We start from the raw sequence: 15,486 nt of genomic DNA on the forward strand, positions 1-15,486 counted from the left end.
CATGACACACACACTGTGGAGGTGACCAAGGTGGCAGCTTGATAGGATGCATAGATTGGTGATCCAAGCGAGGCCCGAACTTAAATTATCTTGCCTGATGCTGCTGCTGCCTGCAGCTCCCCTGATCCACACATCTGCTAGCAGATGACCTGTTGTGGCTGTGTGGGCCAGATCGGAAGTCTCGGAGGCCTGGTGGACAAAAATATTGCCACACACCCCAATGGTATCATGCAATGCGTGTTTTCAAATTAATACAATATTATTACCTCCACAGAGCCTATATCACCAAAAAGAGTAAATCTCATACACCCAAATGCGGAGGCAAACTGCACTAGATGTGGCGAACATGAAGCTGCATTTATGCATATATCGGACTACTCGACCATACAACCCTACTGGACTGGGGTGGTGGCGATATTATCAAGAGCAACGGCGAGGTAGATTACTGCATCCCCTGGGGCATGCTTACGGGATGGTTCGCCCAACCGAAAGTGGAAGCAATTATAGTGGTTTATAGATTTGGCGCTCATACTTGACAAACGCCAGATAACGCTTGCCTGGAAAACCGCTGTTGGCACCACTCTATGTTCATGGCTGCCGAAAACCCTGCAGATGGGCTATCTATGAGGAACTGCGCTGCAGCGAGAGGTTAACCGGGGATTGTGATCCCAGAGCTGGAGCGAGGCCTGGGATCACACATTGACTAGCATCCCCAACTTGGGGGACCAGAGGATTGTAAGAAATCAGATGATTGACAGGGAAGAACCATCAGAACTCTAATTGGTGAGGTACCCACAAGGTGTATACTGGGCTACACTTGCACGCACACTTTTACTCATCACAAATAATTGGAAGTGCAACAAACCCGTGAGCTCCCAATGCACACCTCCCCCAACACTACAACATCCCACAATACACCACATTTCCCTCCACTGGGACTGGTAATTGCTTTTTTTCGATGTTAAACATTATCAACATGTTATTAGTGTAGGCTTCCCAGCGATGGTTGTGAACCCAGCTTGAGATGGACATGGCGGAGTGTGGAGTGAATGAAACTGCTTAGTCTGTAGCAAAATGAAGTAAGGATGAGAGCATGTGCTTACAACTGTAATGTGAAAGATGTTACCACTTAATGAACTGAGTTTTTAAAAAATCGTACATAGACTAATAGATAATTGGGCCATATTCACTTACGGCTTACAGGATGTTAATTGTTATGGCCAGCTCAGTCCTTGCTTACAGGATAGAGGTTGTTATGGCCAGCTCAGTCCTTGTTTACTGTTGTGACCACAACTAGTTTTTCTTGGTAGGTTGAAGTTAATACTTGATTTGGTTCATGCCCAGCTTTTACAAGCTTCTAGGTTTGTGTGTTCTATTGGTTTATTGGCTTATAGATGGTGAGCTCAAGGCCAAACCTTTTTTTTTAAGACTTATTGTTGCGAGGGTCATTTCCAGCTTTTTTTTTTTTACAGGCTGATAGGTTATGGTTCATGGATAGTCTTTGTCCACATGCTACTTGCTATTTTGGTCATGATCCATTTGTTTACTTACTTATCCTTGTGGATGTCACTTCCGCGCCGTTTGTCCTGACAAAATGTTGCTGGTATGATATCCTGTTGTTCTTTGAATAATCCTGCCTGATCATGTCTATTAAAGTATTACACACTGGTAACGTTTGTGATCTGTGAAGAAGTGCTGTTGGCTGCTCATGTAGAGTGCCAGCTCTTGCAACTTCAAAGTACTGCAGCTGTTGTTTCTATTAGTGTCTGCGTGCTTTTGAATAGTTCAGTATCGATTATATTGCATGCTTTTATACAAAGGGCATTTAAGGTGCAACTATTGTTTTGTAGCGTGAATCTTTTCTGGATTCATATGCTGTGCATTATTCCGCCATCTAGTTGGGCCCGAAATTTCTTCTGATTAGTAGTAGGCCTTCGCCTCTCTTTTTTGTTGTTGTTGTTGTTGTTGCTGGGCCTCAACAACTTCCCCGGAAGCTTCCCTCTTGGTCACCATCTTAGGATTCTTTTTTCCGCCGTTGGGTCTGGAAACATAGAGAAGATCTCCAAACTTGAAGGGGATTAGAAGAAGTAAGGAAAACGCCACAAACTCAAGGAAGATCACATGGTCGACATGAAGTAGGTGGGATTTCCTTCTTTGGCCAAAACAAAGAGAGAATGCTCGGACGGGGCTTCCTGTTTGACCAGAGATGGAGAACACGCCATTCTGTTTCTTCCTACAGTGGCACTACAAGTTTGCGCAGAGGGACAACCATCAGGTTTGCAGCTTTTGCCTGCCTATTGATCACGACTCCGGTTCCTGGAAGGCCTGAAGAGAAATAATGTATTATATGGAAAAAACTTAGATTATCAGAAAAGGGAAACAACTTTTGTTTCCTTTGCCACCAACAATACAGGCAATCCAGTTATGTCACAAGAAGCCTGGCACCCAGCTAGAAGGAAAGCAAAGAGCACACTCCACAAGGAAGAAGGGATACACAATTGAGTGACATTTGTATGGCGGCCACATGGTTGTCAGTACACATGTTCACAAAACGTTATTGCATTGATGTACAGATTAATAAAGAAGCACAGGTGGAGCAAAGAGTATTAAAACACCTGTTTACTTGTTTCACCTCATCTTTAACCCAACCACTGCAATGAAAAAAATTATACATAATCGATACACAGCATAGGAATCCAGAAAAAATTCACACTGCAAAACATAATGGCTATTTACCAGTACGAGTAGTTTTGCAGCTTGAAGAATTTTCTGGATTCACAGGTGATCCACTCACCTCCCCAGAAGATGACATGGTGCAAAGAGAACATGCATTCAGAATAAGTCAGGAAGAAAACAAAATGAATCGGAAGATGGGAACCAAGAGGAAGGCTTCTGGGGAGAGCGCTGGACATCACAGGAGGATGAACCAAGCACCAAATGGTAGAAGTTGTCGACGACAAACAACAGAAAAAAAAAAAGAGCATTACTACTAAACACAAGAAACTCTGGACCCAACCACTAGATGACTGAATAATGCACAGCATGTGGATCCAGAAAATTCTTCAAGCTGCAAACGTACTCCCACCGGTAAGTAACCATTTCGTTACTCAGTTGGCCAATAGGATGACCTCAGCTGTAGAAGGCACAGACATCTGAAATCCTGTTCTTTCCCGGGAAAAGAGAGTTTGATGCCCGCCCAGACCCATCCAGCCTTTCATTCTTCCCAGATTGATTAAATATTTACCGCTTTGAGCAACAGAGCAGTTTTGAAACCGGTGAGCTGAAAATAGTGCACTGGTATTTGCAGAGTATTGCCAGTACAAAACACAATCCCACAACTTGTGAAAGTGTCCTTCATGCACCGATCATTCAGTTCAAATGCAGTTTTGCACTGGTTCGTTAGCGCATATCCTGATGCAAAAGGCTCAGCCACCGGTGTGCAAAACACGTAATCCTGTCCAGTGAGAGTAATCAACAGATGAGCGAGTACATGTGGCACAGTGGTTAGCACCTGTAAAGACAACATGTAACAAACTATTTTATTTGCCAGTTTTAGGATATGACCATCTCTACGGTATTTAACGGCATTTTTTTTAAACGGCATTTTTTGCTATGTGCTTTCATCTTTCAGGAGCGAGCTGTTCCATGGTGTGCCCTTCTTCCCATGTCCGAGTTTATGAAGACTAGGGATTTATCACCGTTTTGTAGCACGTCTGTCTGAAATCCACCCGAAGTGCTAATGCAGCCTGTAAAACCCTATCTCCATGAAGACGTTTATTACAGTGGGAAAACACACATAAACTGCCCCAAGGTGGGATATTTGCCTGTGTCTATCAGGTGGACACATAAATCTCCGCCGGGCTCGCCGTGCGGAGTTTATATCCTTGTTAAACGCAACCTAGCGTCAGCTGCACGTGAGGTGAGGGTTCTCTGCAGTGGCCTGCGCATGTCCCCACGAGCTCCTTTTAAAAAAAGGCGGGAAGGAGAAAAAACAGTGAGAGAGGGCGTTTAGGTGACGTGCATTAGGATTACCAAGTGATTCCGTGTCCTTGGAGCCACTACGGTCCAGTCCTGGGCTTTCATTTTAATTGGAATGTTATTTAAAAGTGGGTATATATTTATTGTTGATTCGTAGTTGACAGCAACCACATAAACGTGAACTTACATGAAGAGCTAATTGTTTAGTTCAACTGTTTCAACTGAGGGGAGCCAACAGTAACATTCATGCGTTAAATTGAGTAATAACGGCGGCACTTGTGATGTGACGTCATCTTGTGACCCAAAGCTTTATTGTCTCAGAGACCCCTTTCTACCCAGGCCCTAGAATACTGCACCCCTGCTTTATGTAGCCAGTCTTCCGTAGCGCTTGACAATGGGCTCAGCCTGTATGTTGGTGCTCCTAAAAAGCGTGGAACTCCGGTACACAGAAAAAAGGTGTTTTTCCCGCATCACTTACCCCGCAGAGATATTTTTTGGTCTGCTGATCATACCTTCTTCCATGAAGTTGTTCTCATTAATCTCAGCGCCTTATTTTCCATAATCTTCCACTTTGTTCACTGTCATAGCCACATTTGACCCAGTTGTCATTTGCTTCAAATTCACAGTGTGCAACCAACATTTTCTTTATTTTTAACTCGACGTGAGTGCAACTGAAGTATGATTTTGCAGTATTTTGTGAATATTGCTCCCAACAACTTCATTTTCAAATTCCCTAGCCCTCCTCAATTTATGCTTATATCTCTGCAAATCTTGGTCCAAATTTCCCCATTTCTGCCCCTTTTTAGCTCTCACGTTCACCAAGACCTTTAAATTGTGTTAAATATATATGTATAATACATTACATACAGGTGTTTTAATCTAGCCCTATTTATCCATTTGTTATTTTTGTGCCATGACTTGTATTCTTCAATTGCTCACACTCAGGAAATACTTTTCTTTTTCGTGCAGCACTCATGCAGTACTTGTGTTTTCCTGCCGTCCCTTGTGAGCTGTTTACAGACTGAAATCCCCAACTCCTGCGCTCTCCTTGTTGATCCTTCTTTTCCAGCTTGACCGTTGTTTCTCCCAACCCTCTCCGTTCAGTTGTCTCTCTCTTTTTTAGGTCTAGAGTTATACAAAGCCTTTTGATTTTACAAAAATTATAAATGTAATGTACTAATTTATAGGTGCTTTTAGCTAGCCCTCCTAATCCACTGATCTGTTATTGTTGTGTCAGTCACATTTTTGTTCTGCCTTGTACAGCATGCAGCATGGGCAGTAGGTTCAGCAATTGGCTAACTCACTGTGAGTGACGGCGTTCTGCCACTTCACAAGGACCACATACACACACAATTTATGTTCCTTAAATGCCACGGGCTCCTAGGGCAATGAGTGCTTTTTGAGACCAACCTTTTTTTTCTTCTTTTTGCCATTTGTTTGATTGCCTAGGGCCTTGCAGCTTGTACAACTCCAAAGATTTGCATAAATCATGAGAAAACAAAAGAAACATTGACAAATCCAAAAGGCTGGTATCCAACGCAGACTTGTTGGCTTTGCCAATGTTTGTTTAAGTCTGGTGTTCACCAAGACCATTTCATTTCATTTTACTAAAATTGTATGCAAAATGTGGCTATGGGGTCTTTCAGACAACCACTTTCATCCACTGGTCTGTTGTTGCGTGCATACACAGCATATGTGGAGGCGTGTGAGTACAATTGTGAGGTCTAAAGGCTTTCTCAATTCAGACAAGCCACAGGGAGGGCGTTGTCAATGCAGAGCGGTGGATTGCATTATACTTGTGGCCAAGTTCTGGGGCGCCTGGGGCCAGCCAAAATGTTCTTCACTAAAATGTGGGGGAAATGTGTCAAAATATTGTTAAATATGATTTCAACAAAAATAACTCCTCCAAATCTACCCATTGCATGCTTACGGAAAATACTAATACTGACACCACACACGTAGAAGAAGTGGGTACAAAACAATGTAAAGAATGTGGCAATAAAAGTCCTTAAAATAGGCATGTAACACCACAATATGAATTCCAACAAGCTGGTGTACAGGGATACCACATTAGAACATTGAAGCAAAACGTCAGCATCATCAAACACATTTCCTTCACAATCTGTAACTCATCAAAAACCTGGAAGACCAGAACTTCCCAAATGTTTGACAGTTCCAAGATGACACTGCCATCAAAATCGAGGCCCCCTCTTTGTCAGGAGAGGGTCTTAGCTGAAACATGTCCCCGTTTCCCAACAGCAAAGGTGCCTTTTAAGGCATTGCGTGGGGTCATGTAGGCCTCCTGAGACAGATCAGCCTTTGCTTGGTACTGTCGCCATGTTGTGTAGTCCCGACATCCTGTGTCAGGGACTTTATTCATAAGACTTATGGTGCAAATTGAACCTCCTGTGGGTTCCAAGATTGCCTCAAGAAAGACCTCAAGAAAAGTAATGCTGACGTTTTATGAAGCACATAGGTTCCAACTCTTTCCCTAAAATGTTTAATGTTTTGTAGAAAAGGGAGTGTCTATGATTTTAAATCCAGAGTTAGAAGCAGGGTCGGACTGGGCCATGAAATAGAGCAGGCATCAAAATAAGTGTTCCTCATTACTTAATTATATACCAAAAAAAAAAGTTGATCTCTTTTTGCAAATTGTGGCAGTTTTGAACTTGTAAAGAGACACTCTACAAGTTATTTGCCAGGCATGGAAGAGTGCACGGATTTGAGCTTGCTGCAGAAAATGTGTGCTTTAATATCAGGGAAGCCATCAGTTAAAACCGGCCCAGTGAGCCATAAAACAAGCACGCAAACAGCCAAAAAGCACTGGCAAACCCAATAGGTCTTGCCTATACAAGAGCTACTGGCTTTGGCAATGTGTTTTTGCCTTGTTGTACACCAGTATTGCTGCTGGTCAGCATGGCTAAAAGTTAGTGGTATGTAGTGTTGTAGAGTGGGGGAGTAGAGTGTTGTTGAGTGGATTTGTTGGAGTGTTGTAGAGTTGAGAAGAGGGGCTGAGTGTTCAATGACTCAGTGGCAGAGAGTGTCGTAGAGAGTAGTGTCGTAGAGTGTAGTGTTGTGGGGTGGAATAGGGTAGAGTGGGTTGAGGTGGTGTGGGGTGGATTAGATTGGAGTACAGTGGGGTGGAGTGTGGTGGACTGGAGTGGGGTGGATTAAGGTGGATTGGATTGGAGTGGGGTGGATTGGAATGTGGTGGATTGGACTGAAATGAGGTGGAATGGATTTGAGTGGGTAGATTGGGTTAGATTGCTTTGGAGTGGGGGTGGGTTGTATTGCATTGGTGCAAACTGGAGTTGGGCAGATTGCAGTGGGACAGATTGTTTTGGACTGGAGTGGGGTGGATTGGATTGGGTTGGTAGGTAGCTTGGATTGGTGAGGGGTGGATGGGATTAGTATGAGGTGGATTGGCTTGGATAATATCGCAGACAATATTAATTTTCATCATGTCTTCATAAATGTTTTGCCTGCGATTGTTGAACAGTTTTGCGAGATGCACATCGTGTTTAATGTGGCACGATCTTTGGAATCAATGAGCTAAAACTGAGATTCCCTCTTTAAACCTTAAACATGCAGAGCAAGCACGTTCTGTTCATGTTTTGATCCTTCTGTGAAATCTCCTGAAATAGCGCTGCAAGGCTAATGGTGGAAATGCATAGCACGTAACATAAAGCAGTACAAAGTTGATCACAGTGAATGGATCTTTTACTGTGCTAAGATTTTCTACTCCGCAGTAAAATTGGCAGGTGGTATTCTTTCAAACACATAGTACTTTGTACTAGTGCCGATCATTGTTAAAAACGTTTGGTCTCATGGTAGCACATTTCAGCAAAACATTTCATTAACTGCAAGTATTTTAAATACTTATAAGTTGGCCAACTTGCCCTGCCAGAAAGAAGAAAACAAAATTAATAGATATAGGCATATCAATGACCAACTTTGGGTGAAAAAAAAGAGGACATGCTAGAATATCATTAAATAACTCTATTAATCGCTTCATTCCTCCCGTGGCTGCTACAGTTGTTTTGTCTGATGCACAAGATAGTCTTGTTACATGGTCCTTGGGGCTCACTCCCAAGTGCTGTCTCTTCCAAGCAGGGTTGGTACAGCCACTGTTAAGGCAGCAACCTTTACAACTTGTAAGAGTACTTAAGGTGTCCCTGCAGGGGCTGCTTTGGGCATCCACTTAGTCCTGCATGACACCACTTTACTCGCTGCTGCAAATATCCTCCCACCGGGTGGGCCTTGATCTTGGTTGCCTGGTCTATTGTTACCGGTGCCCCTGTAGTCTAGCATTTGTGCCATAATGCAGGCCTTGCCCCTAACCTCCTGGTGTGATGCAGCCCTGGACATTGCCTTTGATCTGGATTCCATTTTATTTAAATAACTAGATAGCAAAATTTCAACAGATGCAGCTTTGGCAAATGCGTTTTTAAGATATTAGAAGCGTAATAGTTACAACTGGTATTTGTCAAGAGACAAAAAGCATGTGAAAAGTCAATGGATCTGGAACTAATGTGAAAATGCATTTAACCTAAACACATTGATATACTCAAACACCCAATAGCACTGAGTAAGCGAAGAATACTCCCTGGGCTGAGCCAAGATGTAATTGTCAAAGTCTGAAGCCTATGCTTGAAAGACAGGTAAAAAAAAGCCAATGGCTGGAAGGTGTGGACTCATGACCCACTCTACGTATACTGTAAGAAACAGGTCTGTTTGACAGCAGTGTAGTCAAATCCCTGACCTAACAATTAATATTAATTAAAATGCTAGCTGCCTAAAATGTATGTTCCCATTCTTGCATTCTAGATGCACAAGGTGGGCTGCTATAAAAGCAGGATAAAAAACATGAGCATACAAATGTATGGATTTTGTGAAATATTTATTAGGTTGGGATATTTTTTTAAGGTTTAGCATAAGCGTACAGCCTCTTGTAAACACTTTGGTATATATTTCTTTGTGGGGTCTCTGCTTTTTCATTGGTTTGTTCGTGTCCTTAAAACATCCTTGCTTGCTAGTGGTCAATCCTTCCTTTTGTCCCACATTTTCCTCAGTTGTACCCTTACCTGGAGCTTTACCCCAGTACTTGTACCCTTCCACTTATGCCACTGTAGCATCTGCTTAGGGACTACTTTTTTATTAGGCTAAGAGCATTTGACCAGAGCGCTGGACGTCTTCAGTGGCTTCAGTCTGTTTCTGTGAACAGGGCTGTAAATCATATTCTTCTCTAGTTACATGTGCTGTGCTTTCGAAGGCTAAGGTCCAGTGTTTGAGGCTGTTTTCTGGGGTGCCTGTTTCTGCCCCTGTTGCCGCCATGCAAAGACAATCGTGACCACAACTATGTTTACATTGCGTGCTGCTGATGCATAGAGAAAATTGCTACTGTTGTAACATTTATTTATATTGCCCTAATTTAGGATGGCGGCTGCACGTCATGCGCTTTGAGGTCATAAGCATCATGTCGAGGCCGTCTCTTTTCCTTTGTCGTTGCTTGTTTTTAAAGCGTACTGCCAATGGTTCAGGTTATAGGCGCTGTATGCTAAAACATAAAAATGAAATACCATTCATATAGTTTCGCTGTGCACTTCTTTGAGTTGTATAATGTGTACCATTAAAACGTTTCAAAACTTTCATGACTCTTTTTCTCTATACGACATGACGTTAATGAGCTTTGGTAACTGCAGTGCACACATTGGACCTGCTTTGTCCCCAAATGTGTGCTGCTGTGTGTTTGTAAGATATACGTACTGTTGCACCACACGGACGCCATCTTGTGGTCTTTTTGTGCACTGAAGAATCTGCGGTTTACTGAGGGAGCACAAACGTCATCTTTAAGATGAACTCTATAAAACAGTATTGTGTGCGTTTCCTTGGAATCTGTAGAGCAGTACAGCGAGTTTTCTCTCAGCAAAAATTTGTATACCTTCAGTTTTGCCTTGATTTTATTTGCAGTGCTAGGTCCTCTGATTTGCTGTAGGCGAAGTGAGTGTGGAGGATGTAAGACCACTGTAAATGTTGTTTAATGCCTAGAGTTCTCTCTCAACACAGTGTACTTTTCCAAGTCACACCCATGACATGTTCAGTACATAAAGATCAACCCTAAACGGTTAGGGCAAAGCATATTGCGTTCCGGGCCTTGTCATTTTTGCTTTACACTTTAGCACGTGAAGTGCAGCTGGAAATCCAGGAATGTTGGATTTGATACCGATGGCATGGGACCATTTGGCAGTTGTTCCTATTGCTGTATTTTAGAAAAGTGGTGCTTGCCTTACTGAATACCACAATTTAGATTTGGTTATTTTGGTCCATATGTGATGGATAAATCAGTCCACTACTACTATATACTTGGTGCCCTCTCCCAGCTATACAAGTGATAGCCTCACAGTTCTGAGTTACCTGGTCTTATCCCATTGATTTGTTCCAGCCGGAGTATTTGGGGCTTTAAAAATAATGTTCCTTTGTGTGAGCTTGAATTTTTGTGACTCCGAGTGCTTTAGTTATATGCAGGGCCACTGGAATTATGTGGCAGGAAAGGACCAAATAATGAGGCAGGTTTCACCAATATATGTAACAGAAAAAGTCAATTTAGACATTTACAATTCCAATAACTCGAACTCGCAAATGCAAGGCCTATTGCATTGCAAATGGTTGTTTTTATAAGTAAAGCCACTATTTAGCTTCATCCCAATACTTAACCAATATCTGGTACTCTACCAAATTGTAAAAGCCTTCCTAGTGTTGCCCTAATGATGAGACTTCCGTGATGGAGCACAGAGCTGCCTCTCCTGCTCCCTTCACTTCTACTTTCCGGTAGCCAGATTCCCAGGGCTACCCACAATGCATTTCCCCTCCCACAGAGTGATAGTAGCTTTTGTGGAGGCTGATTTGATTTTCATGACTCCCCCCTTCTATCGAGGGCCGGATTAGGACAAAAAAACGGGTCAGTACAAAAATAAACGTGACTCACGTTCTCACATTAGGATTTGAGGCTTTTTGCGGAACGCGGTTTTGGCTGTACCTCGGTAAATCATTTTTGGAACAAACTGTAATGGAATTTAAGTCATTGTCAGTTAGTAACATTGTACAAACCTGAGTAGGATTTTAAGGCGTCTATACAGAGGTTAATATAAATATCCAGCAAAAGAAATGTGAAGGTAAAATGGCACATATTAAGGCACGGGAGAGAGTTTGCCAGTATAAGGAGGGAGGTAGTCTGGGCACATTCATTCTTCTGGGCATGTTTGCCTCTAGGCAGGCTTTTCTGGCACTATGCACTACATCTCCGGCCGCTCTACCTGCTGGGGGTATCAGTTTAAGCTCTCAAAGTACTAGTGTAGGAGTTATTCGGAAACCAGCCCACACTGGCTCCAGTGCGGTCCTTCTTCTGCCAGGCCAGGGTGAGTCTGCTTCTCTCATGTCTCCTCCTTTCCTCGATCCTAAGGTTTATTCATCTTTCTTTTGTCCCACCAGGGTATTCTAGCATCCTCGATGGCCTAAAGTTTCAGACGCATAACACCAGGGTTTTCCAGTGGGATTGGAAGCTCTTGGCATCTTCATACACACTTCAAACCCGTGCAGGTCTGCCTCCTGGCATAATGCAAGCACCGCCCTAATTGTGTGTTGGCTCAAAAGAGATTTCTATAAAAAAAATAATAGAAGACCGCCTTAAGTAGGAAAGGAGATTAAAAGAAATGCATGGACTCCAGGGGTTCTGATGGCAGCAGTGGAAAACGTAATTATGCTGTTCTTTCTTGAGTGCATGAAAACAAACGTATGTGAGGAACAGGCCGCCCTACACTAATAACAAATACATCTGCAGCCCTGAGACATGCTAAGGAGAAAGGGGGGTTCCACCGAAGTGAAGTCCCGCCTGAAGCGTTCGACAAGGTGGCCCAGAAAATATGAAAAATATAATTGAAGCGTGAATTAAATATTGCGTTATTTAAAGCAGCTAACCCAGCCCTGTTGTGGTTGGCACACCTATTCCACAGCGAGACAATTACTGCAGGAAGTCTTGGCCGAGGGCTCCTTTGTGAGCAGGATAGTACAAGCTTGAGAGGTGAACGAGCCAACAATTTACCAGGCAGAGCCGAGCCAAGGATCAGCTCTGGCTCTAAGAACCCGTGCGCGAGCCGAGCCTGGAAAATATTTGGCATGTAGATCATGCAGCAAACATGTTCAAATGGCAGTGCTGCCAGTGCCGGTAACAACACAACTACTGACTGTCATGCACCTCCAAGTAATTGTATTTGTAATTATATAGCAGGACAATTCTCTTTCAGGACACTCAAAGCAAAAGATTGACCTGCTGAGCAGGTATGATTCATTTGTAAAATATATTGAAATAGTAAACATCCCGCTGCTGTGCTCATCTCACAACCAGACAAGCAGCAGTCCCTGGGGTGGACTGTCATGCATACAGTTGTTGAGAATTAAGTACCAGTGCTAAGCTCTGGCAACCACCAGTGCAAATTAAGCTCTTGTTTCGAGAGGACCTTGAGATGAGCCACAGCCATCGGGCTTGAGCCGGTCTCGAGCTTTCGGGGACTCGCCCTCCTTTAAACGCATGCACGTGGTCAGAGGCGAGACCAGGGATCTAAAGTTAATGCTCATTTGGCTTTTTCTTCTCAGAGCCAAAGACATGATGGCAGCGCTATAAGAGGGGGTGGGGTTATGTTCACCCAGGTGTGTTAAGGCTGTGCACAGTGTGAAATAAAGTGAGTGAAAAAGTGTGCACCATACTATGCAGAAAGCAGGGACGTAACACAGGCCCCTGCAGCTCCTGTGCTGCAGGGGGGCTCGCCCTTTAGGAGTGCCCTCATGCTGCCCGATGCCTATGGGTAACGTTAGCATATGGGAAGCTCGGGCCCCTCATCACATTTTGCAGGTGGGGGCACATACTTTTGCATTACATCACTGCAGAAAGCAATGGTGCAGTGTTCACGTAATTTACACAGTACTGTGCAACCTCGTGTCAAGCCATATCTCTGCAGAATCAAGTGGCGAGCAGCTCTTCTGGTTGTGTCCGTCCCAGTGGGGAATGTCATTGTTGTTATGATCACCTTAAACATGATTGTCTACAAAGACCAGAAAACAAGTCTAATGTGCTCAGCAATGACTGACATGTTTAAGAGGTGGGTGAGCCACTGAAAGCTCGACCCAGGATCGATCCTCAAGCCTGGCTCTGGCCTAGCTTAAGGTACTGTTGAAATCTCAAGCCCATAACGAGCCGAGCCTGCACGTGGGTTCTGCCTGCCACCCTCCCTTTACCCAGGTTCTGGATTTATGCTCAGAGCTGCCAACTGTGCAACTAGGTTTGAGTCTTGGCGTCACCTCCACATCCTATGGTTCTGGCCAAATCACGTACTCTCCCCCGTGGCTACACAAAAAGAATGAGTCCTTGTGTAATGTAACTGGTGCTCATGTGAAGCACTCCAATACCTTTGGGTCGAGTCTGTGCTATATAAAAAATGCACAAAGGAGTGAAAACAAAGTGTTTACATGAAAAGGAAATACAAGTAAATACCCATGAGTGGCTGATTTATACACAGCGAAACCAGAAAACCTAGACAAAATTGCAGCTTACTGTTTAAACAATGTGATCTCAGGCAAATGTTTTATTTCAGCAAAACGTATTTTTCTTCATTATTACTTAATAAAGCACTTTTATATATGTGATTTCGGAATACCAATTTAAAAAACATATTGTGTTTGATTTAATAGATGTAATGTTGCTCTATAACAACCTGGGCCATGCACAGGGCTTACATGACTACCATATTGCCTTTTAGTTTACTAATGGTACATGCTTGAAACATCACTTTTTAATAAGTATTGCTCAGTGCAGTGAAAAATTAATGTCAAAGTCTCCACATGTCAAAACACTTTTGAATTTTGAAGAGAGGTTGTCATATTTTACGCACAGTTTGCTATATGATTGCCATAGCAAACAATACCAGGGCTAGGCTCGTGAACAGGCTCTCTCAGACCCTTGGCTCGGCTATTGCTCGGCTGTCTGTTATTTTGTAAGCTCGCCCACCTCTAGTTGTTTTTGTACTGCTTAACTTGCCTCGCGGCGTGTGAGTAACTTTCAGCCAGCACGCTAAGCTTGCCGGGAGTTTCAGGTTCATTTCATACGTTTGATGCCTACAAGACCCAGCATGCTCAGGGCTGTTGGCTGAAAAGCTAGCACTGGCTGGAAGTACCCCACTTGACACGGGCCTGCTTCCAGCTACGCTTTCACTGGAGGCCTAACGTGCCCTTCCCACAGCAGTCATGGGCTCAGTGCTGCTTGAGCAGAGGTCTGTGCAGAGGAGGTTTCCCCGGCTATCACTGCAAATTCTGCACATACTGTATGCATTATCGCAAAACTTGTAGAGAGCCCCGGAGGGTGGGCGAGAAGGGAATGCAGCCCATGTGATGATGTCTTAGACTCGGTGAAGGCCGAGCTGGGTCCACCCACCCGCGCGCGAGGGGAAACACAACGAGCAGCTGTGCGTTTTCATCCGCACTCCCTGCGCCTTCTAGAACTTTCTTCTGCAGCGGAGACACCTCATGCAGCGCCCCAATGTAAGTACCCCGCTGTGCCAAGCGAGATGGCTGCTTGTGAATGCCCCAAACCCGCACTGGCCTAGAGGAGGTCTGCATATTTTGGAACAGGCAAGTGACTGCCTGCGAGGGCAGTGGGGCTGGGGAAAAGTCTGGATAACAAATCAATGTCTTTGGGAAGCCAGTAGGGCTGGGGCGGGGTCGGGATATGCTGCTAAAGTACGAAGCTCTCTCGAAAATCCCAATAGGCCCGAGGCAAAGTGTGACACACCGGTGTTTGTGGAAGTGCAGCTGAGCTGGGGCAGAGCCACTTGGATGCAAGGACAGGGAATAAATAGCTTGTACGTGTTGTGGCAGGCCCGTGGGACTAGAGGAGGCGACTCAATGTCATCCTACATCTATAAGGTCAGTGGAACGGGTGGAGCCAGGCGCTACCTGGCATGGAACTGACACTGCCCCTGCCCAGCTGCCTTCCAGAGGGGCAGCCTGTCGCGGAATCTCCAGATGTCCTTGGGCGGGAGCAAGAAGCTCGGTACAGTGGTTCGAACATCCGTGTGTTGGGAGACGGAAGTGCCAGCACGTGCAGCGCGCTGAAACCAGACGCTGGCACGAACAGCCTTCTGGCACGTTCTACTCCAAGGTTGGGTTTCATTGTAGCTGCTGCGCTAGGCGCTCTGCTCGTCATGCTTGCAGAGGACTCTCCACGTCAGCAGACACACCCGCAGGGAGACGGAGAGCTTTAGAAGTACTCGCTTGCCTGCCTGAAGGGCTCAGACTTGCCTTGCCCCGTTATTGCATGCTTGTTTGTGGCAGATCCATTACAGAAGTAAGTGTGGCAAGAAAGGAAAAGTATAGCTGAGCTGTTAGGAAATCATTGCAATCCACGCTGAGCGGAGCTCGGCACATCTTCAGCTCGCTCCATTGATTCCAAGCCACACTCTG

General features: G+C 44.4%; 1 protein-coding gene across 7 annotated transcripts in view; it reads left to right on the forward strand.

The window, feature by feature from the left end:
- SH3PXD2A (SH3 and PX domains 2A) overlaps positions 1-15,486 on the forward strand; it is a 680,586-nt gene that overhangs the window by 321,437 nt on the left and 343,663 nt on the right. For 2 of the 7 annotated variants that reach the window (XM_069239470.1, XM_069239471.1), the window contains exon 1: positions 14,457-14,565. The exons of the other annotated variants lie outside the window; for them this stretch is intronic. In XM_069239470.1, coding sequence (XP_069095571.1) covers positions 14,564-14,565 — 2 coding nt within the window. In that variant the 5' untranslated portion in view covers positions 14,457-14,563. Of the gene's footprint in view, positions 1-14,456; positions 14,566-15,486 lie in introns of those variants that run through there. 7 annotated transcript variants of the gene reach the window in all.

Source organism: Pleurodeles waltl, chromosome 6 (assembly GCF_031143425.1).
Source record: "Pleurodeles waltl isolate 20211129_DDA chromosome 6, aPleWal1.hap1.20221129, whole genome shotgun sequence".
Classification (NCBI taxonomy): domain Eukaryota; kingdom Metazoa; phylum Chordata; class Amphibia; order Caudata; family Salamandridae; genus Pleurodeles; species Pleurodeles waltl.